Source organism: Electrophorus electricus, chromosome 6 (assembly GCF_013358815.1).
Source record: "Electrophorus electricus isolate fEleEle1 chromosome 6, fEleEle1.pri, whole genome shotgun sequence".
Taxonomy (NCBI): domain Eukaryota; kingdom Metazoa; phylum Chordata; class Actinopteri; order Gymnotiformes; family Gymnotidae; genus Electrophorus; species Electrophorus electricus.
Genome location: NC_049540.1, coordinates 19,443,343 through 19,470,750, shown reverse-complemented (window position 1 = coordinate 19,470,750; position 27,408 = coordinate 19,443,343). Strand labels below are relative to the sequence as shown.

The 27,408-nt window shown below is 39.7% G+C and overlaps 2 protein-coding genes across 9 annotated transcripts in view; both read right to left on the bottom strand.

Moving 5' to 3' along the window:
• Positions 1–609, bottom strand: part of LOC113571271 (actin-binding LIM protein 3-like) — a 58,227-nt gene extending 57,618 nt beyond the window's left edge. For 3 of the 8 annotated variants that reach the window (XM_027000118.2, XM_027000119.2, XM_027000120.2), the window contains exon 1: positions 92–607. In XM_027000118.2, coding sequence (XP_026855919.2) covers positions 92–104 — 13 coding nt within the window. In that variant the 5' untranslated portion in view covers positions 105–607. Of the gene's footprint in view, positions 1–91 lie in introns of all 8 variants that reach the window. The other 5 variants (XM_027000121.2, XM_027000124.2, XM_027000117.2 and 2 more) reach the window with 4 other exon arrangements.
• A 9,122-nt stretch (positions 610–9,731) lies between these two features.
• On the bottom strand, positions 9,732–12,089 carry adrb2b (adrenoceptor beta 2, surface b). The gene is made up of 2 exons (XM_027000174.2): positions 11,799–12,089; positions 9,732–11,578 (listed from the first exon to the last, which is right to left on the bottom strand). Exon 2 carries the CDS (start codon positions 11,573–11,575, stop codon positions 10,337–10,339), a length of 1,239 nt encoding a protein of 412 aa, XP_026855975.2. The 5' UTR covers positions 11,576–11,578; positions 11,799–12,089; the 3' UTR covers positions 9,732–10,336.
• Between the last annotated feature and the right edge of the window lie 15,319 nt (positions 12,090–27,408).

Below are 27,408 nucleotides of genomic sequence, written 5' to 3'. Positions count from 1 at the left end.
TAACAACCAGTTTACCTTATAACGTTGAATACTTTTGAAGCAATATTGCTCTCGAAGCAAATCACTGCTCGTGTTTACACTGCATTCTTACCGTTCGTGTTCATGATGAGAAGTGTCCTCGTCTCCAGCGATAACCGAGCAGGTTACAGTTCTGGTGTGTTCACCATGGTCCGTGTTTTACTGGTGGAGAACTAAATTCGCTCGTCTTAACGTCCGCAACTTAATAACACGGTTATTTCTTAAGCCTTCAAAGCAGAAGTCGGGGACTCACTGCCGAAGCAGTTCCAGTTGAGGTCCCCTGACAAGGTGACAAATAGACTCGGACTCCGAAAATGACGGTGATGGGTGTTCCCTGTGTGGAGAAACCGCTTAGAACACCGCTGTTGCCGCTACTGAACTGCTGGCTGGAAATTTAAATAAATCCAGACCGCCTCTGTGGCACGACATAGCTCAGTCAAAAACCGACTGATTGTGAGGGGCATCTCTCCGCAGAGCAGAGCGTCTGGTCTCTGGAGCGCTCTCCTATAGTAGAGTGTAGCGCTCACTGTCACGTGTCGTCAGTGGCTGTGACATGCTCCTGCGCTCCTTCAAGCGATCTAAAGCCATCCGGCCGCAGTGGGTCCGCCAGCGGAGTGGTCAGACAGATTCTCACATTACGAAGACTGTGCTCTCTTGCACTTGCTCGAAAAGGATGCACTACAGGAAACAAATTAAAAATCACTTGCAACTTCAACCCTCTGGATTTTTGCGGTATTACAAGAGAAATGGGAAATAGTCTTTTTTTTTTTTTTTCAAAAAAACCCCCCCAAAACATATAAACAGTCCATCATAAATTCATATCATGACGTTGAATTATGCAAATGTTAAACGCTTATACCGTGCTTAGCCCAAACGTTTACTCTCTAAAAGTGAAAATATCCGTATAGGCCTATTAAAACTACAACAACAACAAAAACTGTTTATACTTCATTGTATATATTGTCACAATATATTGTAAAGAGGCATAGGTATAGAATTTTTCAATATATGTTGTAATTTTCATTACTTTCAGTTTTAGCTTTTGAATTTACATTTGTGTAAATTTAGGCAACATTACTTACCAACCTGTTCGTTTGCTGACATCTTGTGCTCGTGACTGGTATTGCGCTGATTCTGTTTCCCTCTTCAAAACTAATAAGAATTTATCCCCTGCTCTCACGCAAGACTAGTTGATTTACTTGTTTAACACTTAATGAGGGTTAGCTTTGCGCTTATACGAGACAAAATGGCTCCCTTATCATGAAACGTTTGGGTGATCCAATAACTTGGGAAATCCTAAGTGTAATGGGTTTAATTCCTGATCTGACGTGTCCTTGAAAGTTAGCGCCAATATAAAGTTTCTTGGGTTATTCACATGGAATCACTTTATTGGTTGATATCATAAAAATGTGAGTGTAGACCATCTCACAGAAATCTGATTTATAACCCTATGCCTAAATTGATTGTTAGGGTTAGGGCTATAAAAATATGTAGATTTTTTTTTGTCCAAAAATAAAGCATAAACTAAAAATAAGTAAACAGGATACACTCCTGGAAAATACTTTTGATATGCTGTTTCCGTCTGAAAAACAATAAGTAGAGATAGTCGAACAGCTCTAATATATTATGCAGTGGTTTATTTGACTCAGGACAGACATGAATGTTTCAGCCCTTTGATGACATGGCCAAGGGAGTGACCTTTTGTCACTGTATATAGGTGGGTTGCTGGTTCAAATGTTACAAGCATGCTGATGAAGGCCTAGGGGCCGAAACATTCGTGTCTTGTCCTGTGTTGAATAAATCACGGCATAATATATGAGCTGTATTTTTCTATGCTTACAATTCTAAAATTCTCAATGTCAGATATTGCACTTGCAAGCAAAAGCATTTTCAAACTCCTTTGCAACTGTACTGAAAAATTTTAACTGCCTGAATGAAATCCATCATTGCTTTGAAAGCACAAGATATACAAAGTGGAAATCAAGGTTCCTTATTCCCAGTTGTCCCACTGATGCCATTGGTTGTGTGGGTTCTGATGCCTGCCAAAACATGTGGTGTTGAGGAGTCTGTAGTGGGGGTAGGATGTAGTTTTGAGTTACTTTAGCATTGGAAGAACAATGCGTTCTCCCAGTTCTACATAACAGAGGCCAGAACATTTTTTTAGGACTCTAATGTAAAATTACATCACTGATGCTCTTGCAGGAAGGTCCTTCAGACAGAGTCATCCTGAAGTTTTTCATTGCCTCTGTGCTGGATATCAGATTTCATTGCTACCTGGAGACATACTTTATTGAGGAGATACAGCATAGACAATACAGTAAAAGGGCAGATGTGTAAGAATGTGCTAATCTTTGACATTTCATTGTATATCTTCGGTGTACCATGAAAGGAGACCTCATGGCTAGTCCTCACTCTTTACTCCCATAGACCACCATTCTTCCTTAGCCCTCCTCATGCATGTCTCATACTTGCAGCCGATTCCTGCCTCTCCTTCTCCTCTTCCCATTCTTTCTCCTCTTTTCTTTCTCCCAGATTTCCCCATTGACTGGATCAAACATTTTGCCAACTGCCAGACAAACAAATCGGATTTGACAATAGGTGGGGTAGTGAAAACACATCAGCCTGTTGCGTCTGCTGGTGCTGGAATCTGTTCTTTCCCCCTCACCTGAAAAGCTTAGGTTTTACAGCATCTATTGTTCTCAAACTAGATCCACCACAAAGGGTAATTCACTTAAGACTGGTTTACATGGAGGTAACTGTATCCTTATTCTGTGTACATATTTGACTTGATATTAAAAATATATCTATTTTTCCTGCTGCTTTCAAGTTTATAGATAGAATCACCATGAGTCTTTGGACTGTTGACACTACAGAGCCCTTCTGCCCAACTGCTCGATCGTGTAGCTCACTACATGCACTACATGCCTTTGTCTCTCTCTACTGAAATGACTCAGTGACTAAAAAGGCCGTAATAATAACCTAATCAAAGTATGCAAGACGTTTTGTACCGCTTAACAAAACAGCTATCCTTTTAAAGGGTTAATGAAAACTTTAAAATAAGTTTATAACAGTTATAACACAGATAAAAAGAGCAATAGCGACTGGTTGATCTGTAGAATATACATGAAGTAATTTCACATGTTAATATAGGCCAAATTATCATGTCTAATTAACAAGACATCCTGTTGATTAAATGGTGGCGATTTATTAACAAATATCTATGAAAGTGACAGGCAGTTATAATGGTGACCACAATGGAGAAGAAAAAATAAATGTAGTAACCAAGAAGATCTTAGATATATAAATATAGATGAAGGTCTCTGTGGTTTCTCTCTCTCTCCCCAATAAATTTACACACAGACACACACAGGTACATGCATTTTTTGACATATATGAACATAATTGATTATATTGTTAACAAAGTGCACAGTGACCACATAGATGCACAATTACAGGTGTTCATTAGATCTGATAACAAAAGGCATAGAAATTTGAATAGCCTTTTTTTATACAAAGAATGATAAAGGTCTCTCAGTCTGCAAATGCTAACAGCACCAAGTAACCCTGGGCAAATCAAAGTCAAATCAATGTCATCTTTTTAATATAGCTATCCATTGATCAATGTATAGTGTTTCTTATTGCAACCTCGTTCATGAGTGTTTATTCATATACTATTATAAATTTACTTTCATATTCTTAACTGCAAACATTAACTAAGGTCTATATAAAATTGCCATAAATGACGTAATAACTCCCACAGACCTCTTGGGTCCCCCGCACACTCATAATTGCAAATATGGAGTAAACATCACTGTAACTCCACCAGTCGGGCTATATAAAGACGCAACACCTTCAAGAAATCCATCGGCCATTACACCACGGCAACGTGACTGCTTCGGGGTGAATAGGTCGACAAAAGGAAAGCATAAAATATTGATAAGTGGATGGATGGATAGTTCTAAGGGAGTTCAAACAAATGAGTGGTGTCACGATACTGAGGACATCCACAGGACGAGGTGGAACATATAGATTACATGTCTATTTCACGAGACAGGCATATCGGTCAGGATGTGCTGAAAAGGCACATACATCGTTGCTAACTTGTGAAGACTGACCATTACCGTGCTTCGAACAGGCAAAAAGCCAGCTAAAGGCTAAAGCCTCATGGCTCAGTGACACGCAACCAATTTTATAACAACTTTTAGAGCTGACAGCACCCATTTGAGGACGTTATCAGGCTACTGTAAGAAAAGCACCGTCATTTTCAATAAGTGCTACTGAAGACTGGACATTATCGAGAACCGCCACTAATGTGTTCGAGGGATCCCTTAAATCATTTTAAGTCAGCTGTCGTTTCCACTCACTCTTATTGATTCAGCGCAGCGCCACTCAAAAATCCAAAACAACAACAACCAAAAAAAGTTTTCTCATAGTCGGGGGTGGGGGGCATCATTTTGCCGCATCAATAGAGTTATTTGAGATTCGCGTCTCTCAAGAGCCCAACTACAGCACTCGACAAGAGGCCATGGGCTGTGACATCGCCTTTCTCAGAGTCCCCTAATGGGAACAGCATCTCAGTATCTCAGTAACCCCTTTCATGAACTTTTGACCATAAATGAAGCTCCACTGATTTTTCCCAGTCCAAAGTAAACCTTCTAGAACTTTATTATGAACGCTCGGTATGCAAAAGTGGAGACGTATGTTTAAAACACACGCGCACAGCCCTTTCATTCCATGGACGTTCGTCTGATCATCGCGGACTCTATCGACAACGGTCGCGAGATTGTTTTTCCTCCGCATGTGCTCCTGGTGGTGGCTGCATGCAGCTGACACTTACCCGATAGGTCACATCACTGAGAGCCTTTTTTGTGAGCGTGACCTTTTCGCGGTATAATCGCTTGCAGAGCACGTACAGATACTCAGACATTTCGACTACCTTTGCAAAACGTTGGGTGGTTGGGTGTTACCTAAATGAGAGAGAGAAGTCCCCTCACCAACCTTTCTCAGCTGAAAATCGTTTATGCAGCAAATATGTCTGTCCTAAAGTTGGGAGCGAGTGGAGTTGATAAATCGACCGTTGGCGATTACTGAATTGAAAAGAGGAATTTACGAATAGATCTCTGTGCCAAGTCTCGAGTAGATGCAGGCTAAACCATATTCTGTGGTGAAATTTACTGATTTTCCTTACTCTCTCTCTCTCTCTCTCTCTCTCTCTCTCTCTCTCTCTCTCTCTCTCTCTCTCTCTCTCTCTCTCTCTCTCTGGGAAAGTCCTGTCCCTCTATCACTCTGGTTATCTTATCCTCATTTAACCAGTTAGATTCATAAAACAAACTTGATCCTAATTCTAAATCTCAGATATAGATCTAAATGAGAGCCTTCACTTTTATTAAATTTTTTTAAAAAGAGCCTTATTTTTTAAAAATCAGTGATGTATAAAACCTAATCTATAACTAAGGTCTATATAAAATTGCCATAAATGACGTGATAATGCATGTGTCTGTCTCCCAGCTGTAAATGGGGCAGAGTCAGAATATTATCATGTAGTTTTTAGTTTGGATTTCTTCCAAATTGCTGTGAATCATGACACTAAGATATTTTTTAAATGGTCATGACACTAGTACATGACAGTTCTATACATGTGTTTGCTTTTTTAGGAATCCTCTTCAATAAGCACAATTATATTTATTTTACAATCTTTAACTGAATTCAAACGCAGTGCTTCCAGAGAAGCTTATTGGCTCAAGGGTGGTGTTCAAATTCAGACTGCATGTAAAATGTTTGGTGAAGTTGTGGACATACCAGGTGCAAGCAGTGCAGAGATAACAGGCTTTCATAGAAAGGCCTGCATCATTGGGTTTTAGTGTGGGGAAATGAATGGGCCTAGTAACTTCAAATGCTTAGAATACTAGTACAGACATCTGGCCTTCAAAGCTTTGTTTGTGTCAGCATATGCTCTACTTCCAGTCTAGTACTCACAAATTAGCTTCACTTTGAAGGGCCAAGGGAAAGGATTACAATTTAATTGCACCATTTGCACCAAATATTAGATTCCTCATACTGTATTGGTACATTTATCATATTGCATTTATGTATGAATGATTCTATAAATATTTGATATATTCATACTTTATTTAATAATTGTTCAATTAAATGAGTGTGACATTTTGGAGCGAGTGAGAGATAAAGAGGATTTTAATGGAAAAAAACACAAAGGCAAACACAGGAGCGAGCAGAGGGCAAAAATACAACAGGAACAAGGAACTAAAGCTAAAGAGTGAACAAAAGCAACCAAGAGACTGAATAGTCTTGGATAGTGAATAGTGTTGTGATTGGTGGAGGGATTGGTGATTGATGGGCTGGCGGTGTCTGATGGGCTGGAGGACAGTGAATGGGCCTGTGTGGGTGATAGTCCGTGTGTGAGTGTTTGGCTGGGTTTGTCATGTGACAATGAAGTAGCTATCTTGTTTAATTTGGGAACTGAAACTAAATCATTGGTCCCCTCAGAATGAAAACAAACAAACAAAAACATAAAATAAACTATTATTATTTGTTAACTTTATTATTTATCATTACTTATGATTAGCAGTATGTGGACTTAACTCATTGTAGGCTCAATTTAAGCAAGTACCAAATGTCCATGTGACCAATCAGTAGTAATAAATATATATTTAAAAATCACCATTCATGACCTGTGCTTGTAACCTGTGTTTGATCAAACTCCTACTCCTGGAATCTATTTAGTCCCTCATTTTGAATTTATTTATATATTTATTTAATTTTCCTCTCCAGTCATGGATAGGAACCAAAAGTAGAAGATCACCAGAAGACTATAGCACTGCCCATGAGCTCTGTGAGCCAAGAAAGGAGGCATCAGTTAAACCAACAGGTCAAGTGGTAAGGAATAACCGACTGAGTAATAATACATGCGCAAACACAAATGCATGCAAGCACGCATACATGCGCAAACACAAATGCATGCAAGCACGCATACATGCGCAAACACAAATGCAAGCACACACCCACACCCCCCCACACCCACACCCACACCCACATACACACACACACACACACACACACACACACACACACACACACACACACACACACACACACACACACACACACACACACACACACAGAGCTTTCTAGCTTGTTATCATCTAGCCTAGGAAACTCCCTGCTGTGTGCATTTCTGTCTTTGATTGCTGGCACTGAAGTTACTCTATTTGTCCCCAGCTGTGAGTGAGCACTCTGAGTAGTGCATGTCTCTTATAACTTATCATCAATAATTTTTCTTTCCACCTCAGATTGGAAAAACACTGAAATGATGACTAATGGGACCATGATAACTGAGAAAAATCACTGTTAAATATAAAATCCATGCCATTTGTCAAAATCAATAAATAAATAAACAAACAAACAGCTGATTTAAGCTATTCCAGGTTTGGGTGTTCTTTTTATTTTATTGACAGTTAATTCTGTTGTACTTCTCTTAAAAATGCAGGCTTTGACTTAAGATTTTTTTTTTTTTCCCTGGGATCATCACTAAGCATGCTCCGATGAGCTAACATTGACATAAATAATGAGCTCTCTACATATTGTAAACATTATTTTGTAGCTTGCTTGGTAAAGCAGGTAGGGCTAACCACTAGGGTTTGATTTCCAAGGGATTAGCATGCTGTCATATTAATAAAATATGCAAGTTGCTCTGGATAAAACTGCCAAACACTGTAATCTAAATTTTACTCTTGTTCCAAAGTGTCATTTTTGTATTTGTTCCTTTTACATAAGCAAAGCACAGTGGAGTTCTGAAGCCTTGGACGAGTCAGAAACCTTTTCATTTATTATGACTTACAAATTCTTCCTCTGTTGCTGAAAAAAGACTGGCACAGAGTGTGACCAGCATAACTTCTAAAACAGATGAAGCAAACGGCAGGATGAGAGAACGTGTGATTGGATAATGTTAGGGTGCAGGCTACAGTGGCTGGATGAACGGAGACAAACAAACAAATAAATTCATGGTCATGGTTGGTCAGCTGGCACCTCAGTACCAAAATGACTTACCACAAGAGGGAGCACAGTGTTCTCGACACATAACCACATTTCAGCATCAACTTTACAAATAGCCATGTTTAATTAATTATGTTGTACATTCAGCAATTGGCTCAATATATAAAAATAAATAAACAAAGTACTGCACTGTCAAATAGCATTTTAATAGTGAATGCAGTGCAGTAAGAGCATTTAAGTGGAATGACAAAATAATTTAATACCATTTCTGAGATGTAATGTCTAAACATTAAACAATAGCACAAATGCACTCACAGACAGCTTTGTATATAGATGAGAAAAGTATGTACATATCACATTTCCTCTACGTACAGTGTATACCTTAGTGTTTAACTTTGTATAAGTGGCTTATACATGGTTTTCTTACACTTGAGTCATAATGTGCTCATAAATACAGTACCTAAAGCAAAGCACCTTTTGTTATGCTTTACCCTGTATACGCTGATCAAGCTGATCTGACATTTCCAAAGTAGCCTCAAGGCTTATTTTACTTAACCATGATAGCAAATGATTCTTATAAATACTAATATCTATCAATAGACGTACAATCATATTTTGCATGAGCAAGTTGGTATGCTGCAATGCTTGGACACACACACACAAACACACACACACACACACACACACACACACACACACACACACACACACACACACACACACACACACACACACACACACAGAGAGAGAGAGAGAGAGAGAGAGAGAGAGAGAGAGAGAGAGAGAGAGAGAGGAAAGGAAACTTCGGTAATGTTAAATAGAAGAACACTGGCCTCTGCTCTTGGGATATATAAAAGTCAGTGCAGTGTCAGTAGCAGTAATCAACACAGAATCATTATATAACAATACATTTGAAGGACCAGTGTGCTTTCCTGTAGTACTCCAACAATACTCTAATACATTCAGTTCCTTTAGTAATGCTGTAAACACTATGGTTATTACAAACAAAAATATCAGCTGGAACGATACCAGGAGATTTCTCTTCTGGCTTAGCATGTTTGCCCTTTTGGACAGTTTGCTCAAGAAACTCTGTAAACATGGGACACGAACCCATATGAAAACAGTCCTCCCCTGAAGGTGCAGCCATTGAGAGGCATGGAAGTAAAGGCCACTGGGCTGGTAAATGCAAAACACAGCATGATATGGCGTTCCTACCTTCTGCCTGCCTTAGTGAGTGCTTTTTACCACAAATGTCTCTAACCCAACCACAGGTTTCTATCTTGATACCTATCTGTAGAAGACCATGGTAGAGTATACACTCCATGTGCTTTTCAGCCATACACATGCATTTTCTATAATAAGCTTGTTCATTGCTAGAGAGAAGCAAAACTGTAACCTTAAAATGATTACCCAATGGCAACACTAATAGGATAAAAGCTGAAATATGATGCCTTGGGAGGTCTGAATACTTCTGGACTCTCTTTGCTTTAATTTTTTTTTTTTCCTTTTCGTAAGAGTGCGGCTGGTTATAGCACAGGCAGCAATGTACACCTGTTGCCTTTCGTCAGAGGGTTGAATTTCTTCCCCCTGAGACGGGTGGATCACAGAGATACAGAAGTCCCTGGCTTAAAGACAGCTTGAGCTTTTAAATGGAATGTATAAAGTCCATCTTGCACAAACCCCCCCACCCACCCCACCTCCGGTACGTTCTGGGCCCCCTCTGCATCAAACATCTCAAAGTAAGAGTGCAGATCAGTTTCCCTTGTTAATATGAAGACAATACAGTTAACATAACAACACAGTTTATGCACTTACATAGTAATATGTTCATTGCAAAATAAATTACCTAGATCTGCATTCTTATGCAGTGTGTACAGTGTATACACTGTTTTTTGTTTTTTGTTTTTGGAACTGTAATGCAATTAATAATTGAAGAAAAATATTATAGTGAAGACGTATCATAGTGTCATGAGGTAGCCAGAAGTAGAGGTATCCAGACACCTCCATTTTATAACCACATTCTGAATTTCAAGTTTTGCTCTACCTTGTATCTGAACTTTACTGTAATGTAGACAAATCCAATTCCTCACTCAGAAGTGCTGGTAACTAACTAAGCACTACAGTGTTTCAGTGTCTTTGTAATATCCTTTATAAGTACAAGAAGTGTCTGAGCACAGGCTATCATGAACTAACTACCTTGTGTTGCTAGTTGTTCACTTACCAGATGTTTCTGAAGCCATTTAAATGTATTGGAAGGGAAATGGAAGTAAAGAATTAGAGAAAATCCAATTTATGTGTTCAGAAATGGCTAAGTGATGGATGTCAGAGTATTATTACAATTCCCATTTGTATTGGAGGTGCTGGCAGCCAAAGAGCAAGCGCCCAGTTCCACTGTTCCGCAGTCGGCATGAGGCGGCTGCATTGGTCCGGTGGTCCGCATATTTATTTGCCAACTGTGTCCACCATAAATATATCCCTTATTGTTCCTTGTAGAAGGGAACCATGAGCGTCTCAAACAGAGGATCTCTTGGAAGGCACACCTGAACTCGGGACTCCTGCAGTAGATCAGAGGATTGAAGGCCGAGTTGGCGTAGCCAATCCAGTTCAAAACCCTGAAAGGCAACTTGATGTCATCCATTTTCCAGATGGCTGCTGCCACATTGAGCACGAAGAAGGGCAGCCAGCAGAGCGTAAAGGTGCCCATGATGATGCCCAGGGTCTTCAGGGCCTTGTGGTCCTTCAGGCAAAACCTGTTCTTCCAGTTCCTCACCTCATTGCCATCTTGGTGGCTGAAGCTCTGTGTACGTAGACGGCCCACAACACGGTCGATCTTCTGCAGCTGCCGCTGTGCCTCCTGGTAGACACGGGCATAGACAAACACCATTATCACTAGGGGGATGTAGAAGGAGATGATGGAGGAGGTCACTGCATACGGTGCATTGGTGTTGAAGTCGCAACAGCTTTCATTGGCAAGGCAACTCTGTGCCTCTGGCTCATCTGATACCCACCACTCCATATGGATGGGCAGGAAGGAGATAAGGGCAGCCACGGCCCACACGGCCAGCACCACCCAGCATGCTTTGCACTTGGTGAGCATTGACTGGTAGCGCAGGGGCCACGTGATAGCTAAGTAGCGGTCCAGTGCTATCACACACAGCGTCTCAATGCTGGCCGTCACACACAACACGTCCGTGGCCGTCCAGAACTCACAGAAGAAGTTGCCGAAGTGCCATGTGTTCAGCAGGATGTAGCTGGCACCAAAAGGGACCACAAGGAGCCCCATGACCAGGTCAGCACAGGCCAGAGAGCTGATGAAGCAGTTGGTGACGGTCTGCAAGCGCTGGAAGCGTGCAATGGCAGTGATGACCAGCACATTTCCAAAGACAATACCTAGGACCAGAAGTCCCATCAGGAAGCCCAGGAGCACCATCTCTGCGTCACTGTACCCTGAACCATCCTGAGGGATCGCAAAGGAAGTGCTAAGCCCCAGGGATGCATTAGTGAGTGCAGAGGTACTGTTCACACTCGATATGTTCTCTCTCTCCATGATCTGCAACATGAGAAATAACCAGTGCAAGGAAGATCAGTATGGAACGAGGTACATTATGTCATGCACCTCGTTTTGTAATGTTGTGTCATTAGCCAACACCAAGACAACACCACTGCAAGAGTAAAATCAAGTATAAAAAATAACAATTCTGACAAATCCTTCATGTACTAATTTTTCTTAGCATAACCATACACACATAGAAATGAACAAATGCATTCACCTAAAGGAGATTTCTTCACAATTCGTCAATCAAAAGCATTTTTTTCCCTGGAACCCATAAGAAACTCCAAATATAATCCTTTTGATGTCCCAATAATTATTTCTTTGAGTGAATATTTTTTTCTTGTTTTTCTTGCCTCTCACGTCATGTGCGTAAGACCTTGCTCACTGGCTGCGCTGTCCCTTGTCCCCTTTCAGCGTTCTCTTTATTTCTTCTTTCTTCTTTTTCTTTCTCTTGTTCCTTCTCTCTGTTTTTCTCTCTGAGAGCATGCAACACTTGAGCACTTGAGCTCTCCAGGACTGAATGTGCCTCTGACTGTCAGCTTGAGCCTTATAGCAGCCACTGACATCACACCCTGCCAGCAGCCAACCAGAAACTGAATTTCATCTTTCACTCTAGATAACTGTATTTATGAAGAGTAGCACTTTCCTGTGAGACTTAAACATGGGTAGTTACTTTAGTAACTAATATAAAAAACAAATACTACATATATTTCTATAAAATGTTGGGAACACCTTTTAAAATGTTTTTAGTTAACAACTGAGCATACCTCTATTTTAATTATTTTAATAATATTATAATATATTATAATAATTCCATTAATCTGCAAAAATCTTAAATTTGGTCACAATTTGGTTATTTTATTCTTGGTGTAATGGAATAGGCTAACTATCCTGCATTGTCTTCAGAGTATTTCCTTTCAGAACTTGTCTATTTCCATTAATGCATACTTTTGCACTTCTGCAAAGTCCGTGTATCATATGTTTATAAAAGTCAACCAATTAGACAACCAGCTACTGCCAGCAGGAGATAAACAAATGCCTGTACGCTGCCTCTGTAATATGCAACCGCCATGCATCTTAATAGATGCCATAATCTGCACCAAACATAAACACTACAATATATTTCTGGTTCTTGTCAATATTTATTCTATTTAAATATATAATATAAAAAGAATTCACTTGTTAACTTATGAAACCAATATACTTTTAGGATTATCATCTTATCCTTTTAAATAAAAATTAAATGATAAAGTACTAAATGAAATATAATTTGTTTTTTGTTTTTTTTAAATGTTCACCTTTCAATTAAAATTTGCATTATAAAAATTGCCAGCACAATGTGGCACTGTACAATAAATACAAGGTTTTCTCATGCTTGTCAGTAACGAATCTTTACCATCACTAATCTTTACCATTGCAGCAAGAATGACTTGCTACCTGCATGTCCTTCTGGTTCTGTTTCCACTGTCTTCTGCTCTGGCATTGTCCTGTCTGGTTGAGTGGCATATTCCTTCTGTCTCATTCTGGAGGTAATCCAGTGAGTCCTTGGAGTCGCACAGGTCTATGCTCCATCATCCTCGCATCTTCACTGCATTCTCTCACCACTCCCATGAAGAGTCAATACTTTACCATCATTAGCCTTGTCTGACTTCCGCAGTGTACTAATTAAGATCCCATACTGCCCCTTCCCCACTGCACTTTCTTTCCGTATTGTAAACAGCAACAGCAAATATTAAATTTGTATACAAACAGAAGAGCTCACATTGAATTTGAATAGGATGAATGATTTAAATCAGTGCTGGTTTATTTATGCATGCAAGCAGACACTTAGTCAGATGGTTTTATAAGGACAGTGAGTAATTGGACTGTACTTACAATGTGCATGACAAGTTATATAAATGAACCAAAATATAATGTAATGGTTTGTTTATTCATATGTGTATTTTCTTTTATAATGCACCTGGAGACAAACAGCCTCGTCAATGAACTCAACCCCCACCCCCACCCTGGCTGCTTTTCCATTCCTAGGGAAATGGATAAGCAGAGAAGTGCGCAAGCTTGTCCCTTCCTTCAGTCTCGTCTTTTAAATATCCCCGTAGAACCCAGCAGAAGGCTGTATAAGAGATGAATGGTAAAATTAATGCTGTAAAAAAATTCGCTTTGTTTGCTGTTTTCTGTGATTAGTTTCCCAATACATTGTATGAAAATCGCCTTAATTTTAACATCATTTAACATCAAAATGGCCCTTGGAAACCTGACTCCATTAGATTGTCACTTTATGAGTGGTAAATGGACAATCAGAGGTTAACTGTGCTAAACCAAGCTGACCTCTAACACGAACTACACGCCTTTAGAAAGGAATCGGGCTGAACCATACCAGTGCTCACGTTGAAGAACATAGCATTCCGAACCCACTTAATTCATTTCTTATTTGGACTCGGCAGACAGCACATGGTGAAAGCGAGTGAGGGAGTAATGAAAAAGGACTTCGGTCAATTAAAGATAAAAGCGCAAAGCGCGACAGTCAATCAAGACGATAAACCCAGAGCACTTACAAATGAGCCAGAGATGAACAAGTTGCCTTTTAGGTGCTCACTTCAGAACATTTTTTCTTCTTCATCTTTGATGAGGTTTTTTTTTTTTTTTTTTTTTTTTTTTGTGTGTGTGTTTTATGCATGGTAATGGAGGCATGTCAGTTCGGAAAAAGGGCACTCATTTGTGCAAACAGGACTTGGGTAAAATTATTAGGATAACTCTGAAAACGTTTAATCTGTGCATAATTCCACATTTTACTCTGAATCACATTTGACTGAGATGAAAATTAATGTATTTTATATGTGGGTTGTGTCAGATTTAACAAAAGTACTGCATTTATTATTGTTGTTGTTGACAACAACAATCATCATTGTCAACAACAACGACTGTGTCAACAACAACGACTTTATGAATAGTAAATTCATAAAGAAAACAGCAATGCAATCTTATTGACATTTTTAAAGTGTGTTGATGTTTGACGTTTGTTCCACAACATGTAATAGAGATTTGCTGGAAAGGTTAACACGGATTAGCACAGGATTGCTAATTCCAGGCCAAGATATGGCTGTTCCATCTACATTAATTAAGTGTTTAATCATTTAGAGATACTTTGAATTCACCTTATAGTTCCAGACTGAAACTCAAACTCACATTATTGAGCTAATGTTTGGTCCAGAAAAGCTTTGTTTTTATAATTCAAAGACACTGAGACAAATGATTAGCTGTCCTCTGAAGACCAAACATATTGAATAGACACCTGATCTTACACGCATAGACTGAGTTTGCCATGACGCAAAGGAAGATATGTGTGTATAAGAGAGCTATAAATTTAGCATAGTTTTCAACATGGTTGGGTGAGAGTTTTATGAGGTAGGAAGGAAAAGGCTGTTAAAATGTCATTTCCGTTCGTACAGTGCTACCTCCACATGAGGAGCTTCAGCTTTGAGCTAGCTTTGGCTCATTAGAATTCGACTGAGGAGAGAATGTGAAGATGAAGGATGATGGTGTGAATGAGTGTAAAGTTGTTAATGTCTTAGTTCCCCTATTTAGTCTCTGACAAAGTTTATACTCATTCCTGACCATATTTTTCATAAAAAATGTATTGTCATTAACTTTCCTCTGCAATCAGTCATTTAACAGCTCTCCAAGAGGTGGTAATGCATAATTTAAAAAAAAACATTGCAAGCTAGAAAACAATTATTATAAAGCAGTAAAGTTTGTCTAAATAATCACTTTTTTATTTTAATCTTTGTCATTGTTTTAATCTGAAAACATGCATATAGTCTGTCAACACCTCATCTGGATAGTCCCAGCTGTTATGAGTGCCCTGATGGTGTCTGAATTAGTACAATTTCCCTGTGGAATTGAATGGTGGGAGTCTGATTTGTCATGCTAAAGAAAGGGGCAGCAAATGTGGCTTCATTATGTTTCTTTGGTTATTGGATTTTGCCAGAAGAAAATGGCTGTTTTGTGTTTCAAAACAGGGTCTTATTTACACAAATGTTTGGACTGATTCCATATTAGTGGTTGTAGTGATGCTATTTATACCTAGGTGGTGGTGATTCAATCCTCTCTAACACTCAGTGACACAGTCTTCATAATGAATTCATAACAGGTTAAATCCTCCTGATTTATCTAACAGAACAATCCATAACTCATCAGGGTTAACAATGTGTCTTGGGAGCTTGAGAAACCTTTTAATGGGAGCTTTAATGTAATCCAGCTCGTCCTTGCAAAGGTTGTGTTTAACACCAGTTTAACAAATCCATCATGAGCATCCCTTCCATTCTTGCTATTGCAGTTACTGAGGATTCTGCAGGTCGAACTTTGTCTGAGAGAATTATCGTATAGATAAGTGCTACCTTTTCAGTCAGGGGGATTTCCTTGCAGGAGACTGGCTCCTTCAGGACAGAAAACTTACCATCAATCACATCCTCCTGTCACTACCTAATTAAGAATTAATGCACGGAGCCATATGTGGTGTTTACTTGGACGTCCTGACAGAATGAACAGCATACATTTTTAAAAATGACTTTTGCGCCAACAGGCGGAATTTTCTCACGAGTGTCCTTTGATCACGAGGGACAAAAAAAAATAAAAAAGAACTGGACTTCTTATCTACAACCTTTTGCTTTACAATATTGTCAATTTATTTTGAAATCTTGCACACTGAATAGAAATCATGGCTACCACAATCACCAACAGAGAATTTTATTGTTAATATTTTAGCAACATCAGCAAATCATGTCCAGTTTATTTGTAATTTAAATAAACATACAGGACATTCATGCACTGAAATGCTTGTGGTGAGGTACTCATTTTGTACTCCTCTGCAGCAGTGTTGATATTGATTCATGTAGCTAATGAAGGGATGACAAAAATATACTAAATATACACAAAGTAATAAACAATGTGACTTCGGAAGGGTCTTCAGAAGGATCTTCCTGCTGTTGGAATATATTAGACAAGGGTAATCTGTAAATAAACTATACACTGTATATTAATAGTGACTATTTGGAAATGTTCAAGTACTGGTGTCCAGCAATATATTAATAGTAATAGTGATTAAGTACCACAGTGAACTGATACTGGGAAGGACTAGCTGCTTCACATCTGATAGCCAGAGGGTTTTTCTGGCCTGTATGATCTGGAACCTCCTGCCAGAAGGCAGCGTGGTGAGCAGGCCATGTGCTGGGTGGCTACTGTCTTTGATTTACCTTAAGCAGCGGGACTGACAGATATCCTGTGTGTTGCCTATGATATAATCTGCATTCCTTACTACTCTCTGGAGGGCCTTGTGGTCACTTGTGGTGTAGCTGCCATACCAGACAGTGACACAGACTGTGAGGATGCAGTCTATTGTGCGTCTATTAAAGCTGGTGAGGATGTCACAGGCAGGCCAAACTTCCTGAGCCTTTGTAGGAAGAGGCACTGGCAGTCTGATCTCACCACTGTGCTGGTGTGGAGGGATCAGGTGAGGTCATCAGTGAGGTGTACAGGAACTTAACACTACTGACTCTTTTTACTTTGGCTTCATTGATGTATAGGGGAGAGTGACCACCCACATGCTGCTTCCTTAGTCCACGAGCATCTCCTTCATTTTACTTACATTGAGATGGAGGTTGTTGTCATAACACCACTTTGACCTTGTCTCTGTAGGATGACTCATTTTGGGATAAGTTTAGCGGGCATGATTGTGTTGAATGCTGAGCTGGAGTCTCACATATGTATTTTTCCTGTCCAAGTGAGTCTGTACGGTTAGTGCAATGACGTTGTCTGGAGATCTGTTTGGGTCATAGTGTCTGGAAGTGCGGACAGATGTGAGTTTTGACTAGCTGTTCGAAACACTTCATGGCATGTGACAGGTGTTTTCTTGGGAACTGGGACAATGGTTCTCTTAAAGCATGGGAGAGGTTAAAGATGTCAGTGAAAACCTTGAGGTTTGAGGTTGCCTCAAACCAAGCAAAATGAGCATTTAGCTCCTTTGCAAGTGAGGAGGTCAAGCCCCCTATCATAGTACCAACTTCCTTGGTTGTCAGTGATCATGCAAAGTCCGTTCCACATATGTCTGGGATCAGAGTCAAAGTAGTTGGCCTTCACTCTGTGTCTGTATTCCCTTTTGACTTGTCTGATGGTCCTTTGAAGGTCATACCTGGCCTTCCTGTAGGTTGTCATGTCTCCAGAGTTGTAGGCAGTGGCTCTGGCTCTTAGATTGGCCCAAACCTTTAGCATTAATCCAGGGTTTCTGATTGGGCTAGGATCTGACCTTGATTTTAGGGACAATGTCACCAGTGCATTAGTGTGCACTGGAACAGGAAAAAACAACAAACAAACAACAACAACAACAACAAAAACCCAACCAAACAAACAAAAATTCTTCCCACTGTAACAGATCTTGTTATCCACACAGCAGTGTGTTTAGGCTAACCTCCACTCAATATTAGACCAGACAACTGAAAACCTAATCTAGAAAATGTCAGCAAGTCAGCGTCTGTGGCAAGATAATTATATTGCTCTGTATTATACTATGAAACATGTTTTAGTGTTACAGTTTAGTCCTTTTTTCTATCATTAAAAGGTTCTTATGTTTTACACATACACTATTTTACAAAGGGCCACACCAAATGTATTATAAGCTATATCACATGACTTTTTACAAATGCACACAATGTACTCCATAGCTACTCACCAACTAAAATCTCTGCTTTAAGTTTAAAGCCCAGGTGTGTTCATTTCTGACTCTGACTGCAGATAAAGTGCAATGAGGGCAGGCCGTCGCGACGAGTGTTCAGGGGCCGAGGACCGAGGGCCGGATGCTGTGGGAAAGAAGGTTCAGGGCTGAAGCCGGGTTTCACTCGATCACATCTGTCTTCCTCTACTCTGCAGGGGTCAGAAGCCACACGGGAATGTCCGGTTGCTGCAGCTAAGGGAAGAGCAGAGCAGGACCTACGCCCTGTATCACTTGCTGTCCAAAACTGCCCTCAGAATGGAATATTCCTTGTGCCTGCCCTGACGGACTCAGCTAAGGACAGTTTGGTTACTCTGTCATTGCCCAAAACTGTGATCCTCATCCAAAATAGAGTTGGATGAACTTCATGTGACCATAACTTACATGGAGTTCATCCAACAACGTCCTACAAGTTTGTACTTGCATTCAAGTTTTCTATATCAACTTAATTGAAAAATAGGTATGCACTTATGCCGTTAGTTATCTGTGTGAAAGTCATGCAGCCTGTGTTGGCCAAATAAATCTGTTTCCACAGCATACCATAGCTTTAATTAATTCCTCTGCTATTACCTAAGTTAGTGATTGTCCAGGCTCATTATTATTCACTATTTTCCATACCAACATTCATCCCTAAGGCACCAGCCAAGCCTAGGACCTTGACTCACAGCCAGATTCCACAGCTTGCACTCATTTTACCAACCTAATTATCAAGCAATATCATCCCAGCTTTCCTTTACAACGAGGAACACACGATTTATCATAAGCAAGCCTGGTATCAGTGAAGTGCAAGGTAGCAACAGGGCATAAAACAGAGCAGGTCAGTCAGAGCCGTTCCTCCTCTAGCAAAGAGTGAACATGCCAAATGTCATTTTATGGGGTACGTAGTGGAACACAGAATTACATGTCCCCTGCTAAAGCATTGTGACATTTCGTTTCCAGAAAAATCTGGAGATGGTTTCTTAAAGACACGCATGAGAAACAGGTGCTTTTTAATGGTGGGAAAATGGTGGGTCTCTCTCCCTTAGTATCAATTTGGCACCAATGCATCATTTAGAGTAATACATGGCAAGGAAAGGAAAATAATTTACTGCCGGTGTCTAACAACTTTGTTGATGTGGGGCGGGGGGCTTAGGTACCTCATTAATTACTGGCTGCAGTGAGGTGAAGTCGGTGGAAGCTTGCTCATTACAGGAAGCAGTAGCTCAGCACATTACAAGTTTCCTGACCCTGATCTGAATCTATAGGAAGCTATGGGGATTATATGGTGCAATTTAAGGGTAATTGGGTATGATTATTGTTGTATAGTAGCATGAATTAATGCAGAAGATGCTACTTTGCATATGTAAATGCATATGTTTTATTTACATTTATATTTCAGCATTTCGCAAATGCTCTTATCCAGTGTGACTTAAATATTTATGGGTATTCCTGGCCAGATGTGTTGTATACTTTTGGAATAACAGCATCTTTGGTGTTTAGTCCACCTTGTTAAGCTGAGCATAATTGTCCGGACAATTTATTCAAAGGAAAAGGCAATAGGATTTGGTATTTGTGGCATATTGCCAAGTAGCTATATGCATATATACATATAAACTCACAAAATAAAAACACTAAATAAAACCTTAAACAACATCCCCAAGGCTTTTTCAGTGTACAGAAACAAAGAAAAGATTGATATTTCTGTAAAAGAAACACAAGCAGTTTATAAGCTGCAAATAATTAAGATTAGAGCCATAACACATAATTAACATTTTTTGAAAAGATTGTGTTACAAAAAACAACAGCCAAGTTGGCTTAGAACAATCATTCAAACCTGAGGATAGAAAAATACCATAGCTGTGAAGTAAATGCTTTAAAAAAGCAACCTAACTGCAGAACAAGCTTGTCACAGCACAGCAGAAGGATATAGTGGGGAAACTATGGTATCATTGGGTCAGGGGCTGTTAGCAATATAGTGAACAGTCCAGGTTCAAAAAGCTAGAGGAATTAAATAATGAAACAAACCTGGAATACACAGCTAGAAAGTGAACAGAACACGCAAGCAAACAAGGTAACCAAGAACATGGAAACATCAAACATAGCACATTGACCAGTAACAAGACAAGGAAAACACAAGGCTTAAATACACAGACTAACAAGAGCTAATGAGACACAGGTGAAACCAATAAGAGGCAGAGAAAATGAAACACATGGCTAAACCAGCAACAACTGAAACAAAGGAACACGACAGGTTGCTTAGGGAACCACGGCACCAGACGAGGGGAACTGTAACTACACATTATACACATCGTTTATTTTTGCTACTTATTGTTGTTGTTTTTTTTTTGTTTTTTTTTTTACCAGAGATGCACCATTAATATCTTTGCTGCTTTTAAAGCTATCAATTAAGAAAATCACCAAAGGTAAATTACAGGCAACAACTGCAATCTTCAATGGGCTATAAATGCACTCTGAACAATCCTCATACCCATACTAGCACAATAACACATAAAAGAAGAAGATTTCTGCACACTCCTATACCCCCACCCCCCATCTCCCATGGTCTTTTTATCTTCCAGTATCTGCTGTTGTGATAATCATAATCACTGATTAGAAAAAGTCTCATCCTTTTTCCCAACAAACTAGCTGATAACTGTAAGTGATTTACCGTATAAGATTTGTAGGCAATAAAAACATGCTAGACAGTGAGTCAACCTTTGGTCAGCAAATAACTTGCCATTTCACTGCTGCTGGTTTGGTCTTTCAGCTCATCAACTCATTGCTTCACACGAATACTTTGATGTTTTTGTCAAATGCTTGTTCTTTTCTGGCCTTTTTAAAAATTCAGACAGTCTAATTTGTCTTTCTTGTTAAGTCTAAAACATGAATAATTGCATCTAACCAGATTTTTTTTATTTCCAATTTGAGACATCTGGAAAGTCTGAAAGTGCAGGCTTACATATATTGCACCTTTTCATCTTCATTCATTCAAAATGTGGGTGCAGTTAAAAGCTCTCGGTGCATGTCATCAGTTTCAGCTATTTCATGGCTCAGTATTGAATAGGCTTCTGTGTGTTTTTTCAGTTTTTACATTGTTCGCATTCATACAGACATCTCAGGAAATGAGGTGTGCTGATAGCTTGCAAAAACCCACCAATTCAGAAGGTAAAGAAGAGAAACATGTTTCATTCCAGTATTTCTACTATGCTAACTAATGTAGCCTGTACTCCTGTGAATAATATGTCATGAAAACATTTGTGATATGGTTATCCAACACTTGGCTAATAGCAATGTCATTGTCCTTATATTCACTGCTAGGACATCTGTATTTACACAATTCTGGCATAATTAGGCATCCAATTATGGACTGGTTGCATTTAACAATCTACTGATCTCTGCTGTCAGCTAAGCAGGCCAATCACATTCCTCTGCTGCTTAATGTCTGTCCTAAAACTGAGCTGTTGGATAAGCCCAGTGCTTACAGCTTGGATTATAATAGTCATAGTAGTTACTACACAGATATCTTTATTGTAATGATGACCACAAAAAAAGGGCTATGCAATTGCAATAAAAATACATCAATGCACTTTGTTTTCAGTACACTTTACAGTAGAATTCTGTGAGCAGGAGAGCATTGTGGGTATTTTTTTCAGACTACCCACAGGGCAGTCACATTTTGTATTTACCATATTTGAGTCAGTGGCACATAAAAATAAACAGCTGTCAGCTGGCAAGGAACGTGCAAAAAGGAAATGAGCAAATGCCAGTATCCAACGGAAGGGTTTAGTAAAAACGAAAACGAACATAACCGTGCACAAACAGGAACTACAGAAAGCCAATGTAACCTCAATGACCAACATCAGTCAGTCATGCTAACAGAAATGGTTTATTAAGAGGCAGCATAACAACATGACAACATACTAGTGGCAGGGCGAATGAGACTCAGCATATTTGTGGGACATGGCACAAAACCAAAATATCCAACACATACAACAGAAAAGAACAAAAAACAAGTTTATGCGGACACTGCCACATGCCAAACGAAGGTGGAAAGGCACCATCACACCAACTTGCTGATTCTGAAGAGTAATCACAATTATGCCGTTAATAACAGTATTAAGTAAGTAGTTAGGCATGAGCAGTACAACACATATGGATTATTTTCACCACGTTAACTATTGGCTTTGCTGGGTTTGTTAGAGATGTCTTAGGTTACCATTGTAACTGTCTGTCTTTTAATATGATATGTATAATACTTTGTTGATAGTGATGAGGATTACTGTTATTATTATTATTATTATTATTATTATTATTAATAATAATCTACCTAATCGCGTGTTCTGTTTTGCTCAGTGTTGAAAAAAAAAATTGCTGCTCAGGAATTGCAAACATGAGCCACAATTATTTAGCCAATTATCAGCAGGTTTATTTTTTTAGCTGTTTTATGAAATATCTGCCAGTCATTGGGGAGGGGGTGGCGGGAATGCTGAAATATGCATACACAATGGTTGCAAGGGGCTTTACGTTATTGTTAGCTGTGGCTATAACTAGCAGAGTGCAAAGTAGAGTCACATTTTGGTATTGCACATAGCTTATTAACCTGCAGTTTAGCAGTTCTCTAGAAATCAAGACCTGTTCTCTTTTCCACTCCAACTCTATGCTTCTTTATAAGATTTACAAAAACATCTCAGATATCATATTTTTGACACTTGAGTAAAAAATACTGAAGTGGATGGTGGTCTTGCCTAGCTGTCTTGTTTATTGAAAATAATATTTGCACACAGAGTTTCATGTATGCACTGTCAGAGATTCAGAGTGTTTAAAACATTCTGTATATTTTATGTAGCTTTAGACCAATAAAATATGTTCCAACAGTATCAACAAAATACAGACATTTGCAGATTATAGTAACTATTGCAAAATATTTCTACTTTCCCCACTTCTGGATTTATTCACATAATTATTAAAAATTTATTTTAAATTCAGAATTATTATGAATTTCTAAATCAAACATGCATTCATTCCCCCACACAGCAAAAATGCAATGACACTGTTTTAGGACTAGTTTTTTTATTCTTTATTCTTGTTTTATTCATTCAAAATAAATGTTTTCTTGAACAGTGCTCTATGTGCTCTCTCCCTCTTTGTCTCATGCTCATTCCTTTAAACAATCATAATCCAAACAGCCATGCTTCAAAGCAGACACAGTATATACAGAACTGCTAAAAAATGGTTTCACGTCCACTGTTTTTGTAAGTGCTGTGGTTACGGAAGTGTAAGGGCCTTGCCCGAGTCAATACAGAGACGCCAAAGAACAGAAGACCAAATGTGCAAAAGCTGGACGTTGGCAAGAATAATTCCTCATGTAGTGACATGGTCGCAGTTCCTCTTCAGTGAGTGATCAGCGCACTGACTGTGGCCATGTTGTGGAGGAGATGTCAGTAGTCGTGCCCCAGAATTATTTAAGCTTGGAGCTGTGTGAAAAATGATGAGCTGAAAGTAGGCTCTCTGGACATTTGTGTGCTTGGTAATCTGTTTGTACTGCGGTCTTCCACTCTCTCTTTTGAAAGAACATTCATCCAGCGGTCTGTATCCGTAACAGAGGTGTTAAAAATAGAGCACACTATTGGGACATTCTTAAATTGCCGTGTACTCTGGTAGAGCTGCATGTGGCGAGCCTAAGAAAGAATAGAATTTCTTTGATACAGTTCCCCTGTGTGAACCTGCTAATTTCTGCCACGAGCATGTGCGTGGGCATGTGCGTGATGGCGTGGGCATGCATGCCATTTCTCTGCCAGAGGGGTTTTAAATGCCAGAAATTGAACATTGCCTGGTGTAGATGGCTAGGCAGGAGTTGATCTCCTAATGCCTCTTGACACCTGTTGGCAGTACATTTTATACAAGCTTGAATTGTCTAATGTGTCTCTCCTGCACACTGGGTGGATTTTAGACATATAGGAGGCCAACCCATAACCATGATAATGCAGTATATCCATTTGATACGTTCTGAATAACTCTTGGAAAAAATTTATTGTCCATGTAGTAGATGCATGATCACCCTCAGGAAGCCATTAGGGCCTTGAGCATTGTGTCTCGTGTTGTCTCGTGATCTTGTCCTGACCTTACGAAGTCAGAGTCGTAAATGAAAAGTCTTACAAACAAGTCACCAGTGATGATAAATATAACACCCAGGCTTTATTCTGTGTTTCATGTTTCAGGATAATAAGTTCATCGACAGTTTACATACTTTGGAGTTATACATTTTCATGTGTTTGGATAAGTGCAAGAGAGAGTGAGACAGAGAAATATGTATTCATATATGGACACTGAGATCAGGTTATTAATATTACAGTGAATCCACCTCTACCAACAGTAACATCCATTCAACCACAGTACTTTGCAAAAGTCTTAGGCCACCATTAGATTTGTTGTTTTAACAATGGTATAATGACCATATAAAATTATTTTTCAGTATCTTTATTAGAATATGACCAGAAAATACAGGAAATTTGTATGTCGTATTAAAAAAACTGGAAAAAAAAATCTGAAAAACACTATAAGCTATGTTGGCAAGTATTTAGTATGACCTCCGATTTTACCTAAGCAATAGCAGGGACCTGCCTCTCTTAAACCTAAATGAAATGGAACCTGAATGGGATGTTCAAGAAGATTACTTCAGAAAACCTGAGGACAATCTCCTCAAAAGAGTTCAATGTGTGCTTAGTGCTAAGGGAGGTCACGTTAAATACTAACTATTGCCTGTAGAATCCATTTTGTTCTTTTTAAATTTTGGGTAATTATTTCCTGCATTTTCTGCTTGTATCTTAACAAAGAGATGGATAAATAATTATATATGATCATTATACCATTGCTAAAACAACAAAACTAATAGTGACCTTTACTATGCAAAAGACTTTTGCATAGTACTGTGTGTTAAATTCTAATTAATATTCTAGACACAGTAAAACAATCCACCCCCCCACCCCCCAGAAAAACAACTAATTTGAAAATGAATGCAATGCTTTGTATGAAGAATATAGATACACTATTATTACAGTAGTACTATTATTAATAGTCACAGCACTATTAAACCAGTTCTTTAGGATGCACATTGTGATTGTGATTCGCATGGTGCAAATGATAGTGATAGTGATCATTGCTGTATGATTGACCTCCCATAAACCTATGTGTCTATGATTTTGCTGTGCTTTTATTTTTCGTGAAAGCGCAATCATTTTTCTCAACAGAGGCTCCATTTGTCTGCTTTCCTATGACAACCCACAGGCCCATGGAGGTTGTAGTTAGAACACAGGTTTGCTTCCAGCTCCATCTGAGGAAGGGCTAGCCTATGCAGAAACCAAAATTCCACCAATGTGCTAACGTTAGTACAGCAATTGTTGGTATTATGTTGCTACAAGTGTGTCACGACATACCCACTGGCCTTATTAGTGGGAGCACACTCTCAAACACACAGACAAATGCACCCACATGCAGATACAAACACACACACACACACACACACACACACACACACACACACACACACACACACACACACCAAACACTCGAACTTGAGTCTGGAACGTGGTCTGTGTCCTTCTTTCGATTTCCACATTTAGCCTCCTTGCATGATCCAAAGGTGGTTTTGCGTTACACAACTACAGCATTGCACCCTGGCAGGCTTCCAGTGACCTTTTAGAGATCCAGGTCTTGGCTTGGCGCTCCGGCCCGGCCGCTGCCTTCGTACCCCGCTGTTGGACATCAGAGAATGGGTCAAGATGCTCCACTGTGAGCTTCATTAGCACTGCCTGGGGAGGTTGCGGGAGGAGTGAGTGTGTCTGTGGCCCTGGCCTGCATTTCAGCACCACGGACGTCTTGCTGAACTGGCATATGTGGCAGTGATACACAGGAGTGTCATGCAGAAATGACATGTAGGAGCATCACATTGGAGCAACATGCGGGAGTGACACATGTAGGAGCCACGTGTAGGAGTATCATGCAGGAGTGACTGGTTGGAGTCACATGTAGGAGCGTCATGCAGGAGTGACATGCAAGAGTGACACAGAGGAGTAACATGCAAGAGCGACATGTAGGAGCATCATGCAGGAGTGACAAGCATGAGGATGGGTGGTTGACCAAGGGTGCAGATGTGCTTGCTGGAAAATCCACGGCAAGGGTGGGCCGTCCAGCTGGCACCCTGAAGCTGGCAGCGCAGAGTAATTAGGAATAGAAGGTGTTTAATGTTATAATGGGCATGCCGTCCAATGAAAGGCAAGCAGGGACACAGAGGGCTGTGTGGTTCCCTCGCATCATGCCTACTATCATTGACATGGACAGAATGTCAACGATGCTAAATATAGTATTGCTGGACACGCTTGGTGAGACGGTTACAAATGCCACCCTTTATCTCTTAATCATTGATGGAGGCTTCCTGAAAGATAGATATAAAATAATAGTTTGGGACAAGACTATATGGTTACTTGAGCACATTCTTGCAAACAACCCCCCCCCCCCCCCCCGCACAGTCACAGTGTGAATGGAAATGTGTGCCAATATACAGAGATTCAGTCATTCAATTCAAAAATATGTTGTTAAGTGACTACATGTTTCCCCTTTAATAAAGCACATGATGTGCTAAAATGGCTTGTTTATTAGAGCCTCCTGAGTCATGGAACAGCAGTGTCGACACGTAGCACAGCCATCAAACAGCAGTTCCTCTTCACTCAAAAGGACACCACAAGTCACCCCCCCCCCCCCCCCCCCCCCCCACACACACACACAAAGCACTGAGAGAAGAGACTAACACTATGGTCACACTCTATATAGTTTCACATGCAAGTTATTTCCTTTCTGTGTCTGGGCTGTGAAGTAACCGCCACCCCACCCTCCCGGATGCTTTTCTGTGATATGACTTAGTGCTTTCAATAGCAGTATGTGACTATGTGAATAGCTAACAGTATGTGACTATGTAAAGAACTAACAGTATGTGACTATGTGAATAGCTAACAGTATGTGACTATGTAAAGAACTAACAGTATGTGACTATGTGAATAGCTAACAGTATGTGACTATGTAAAGAATTAAC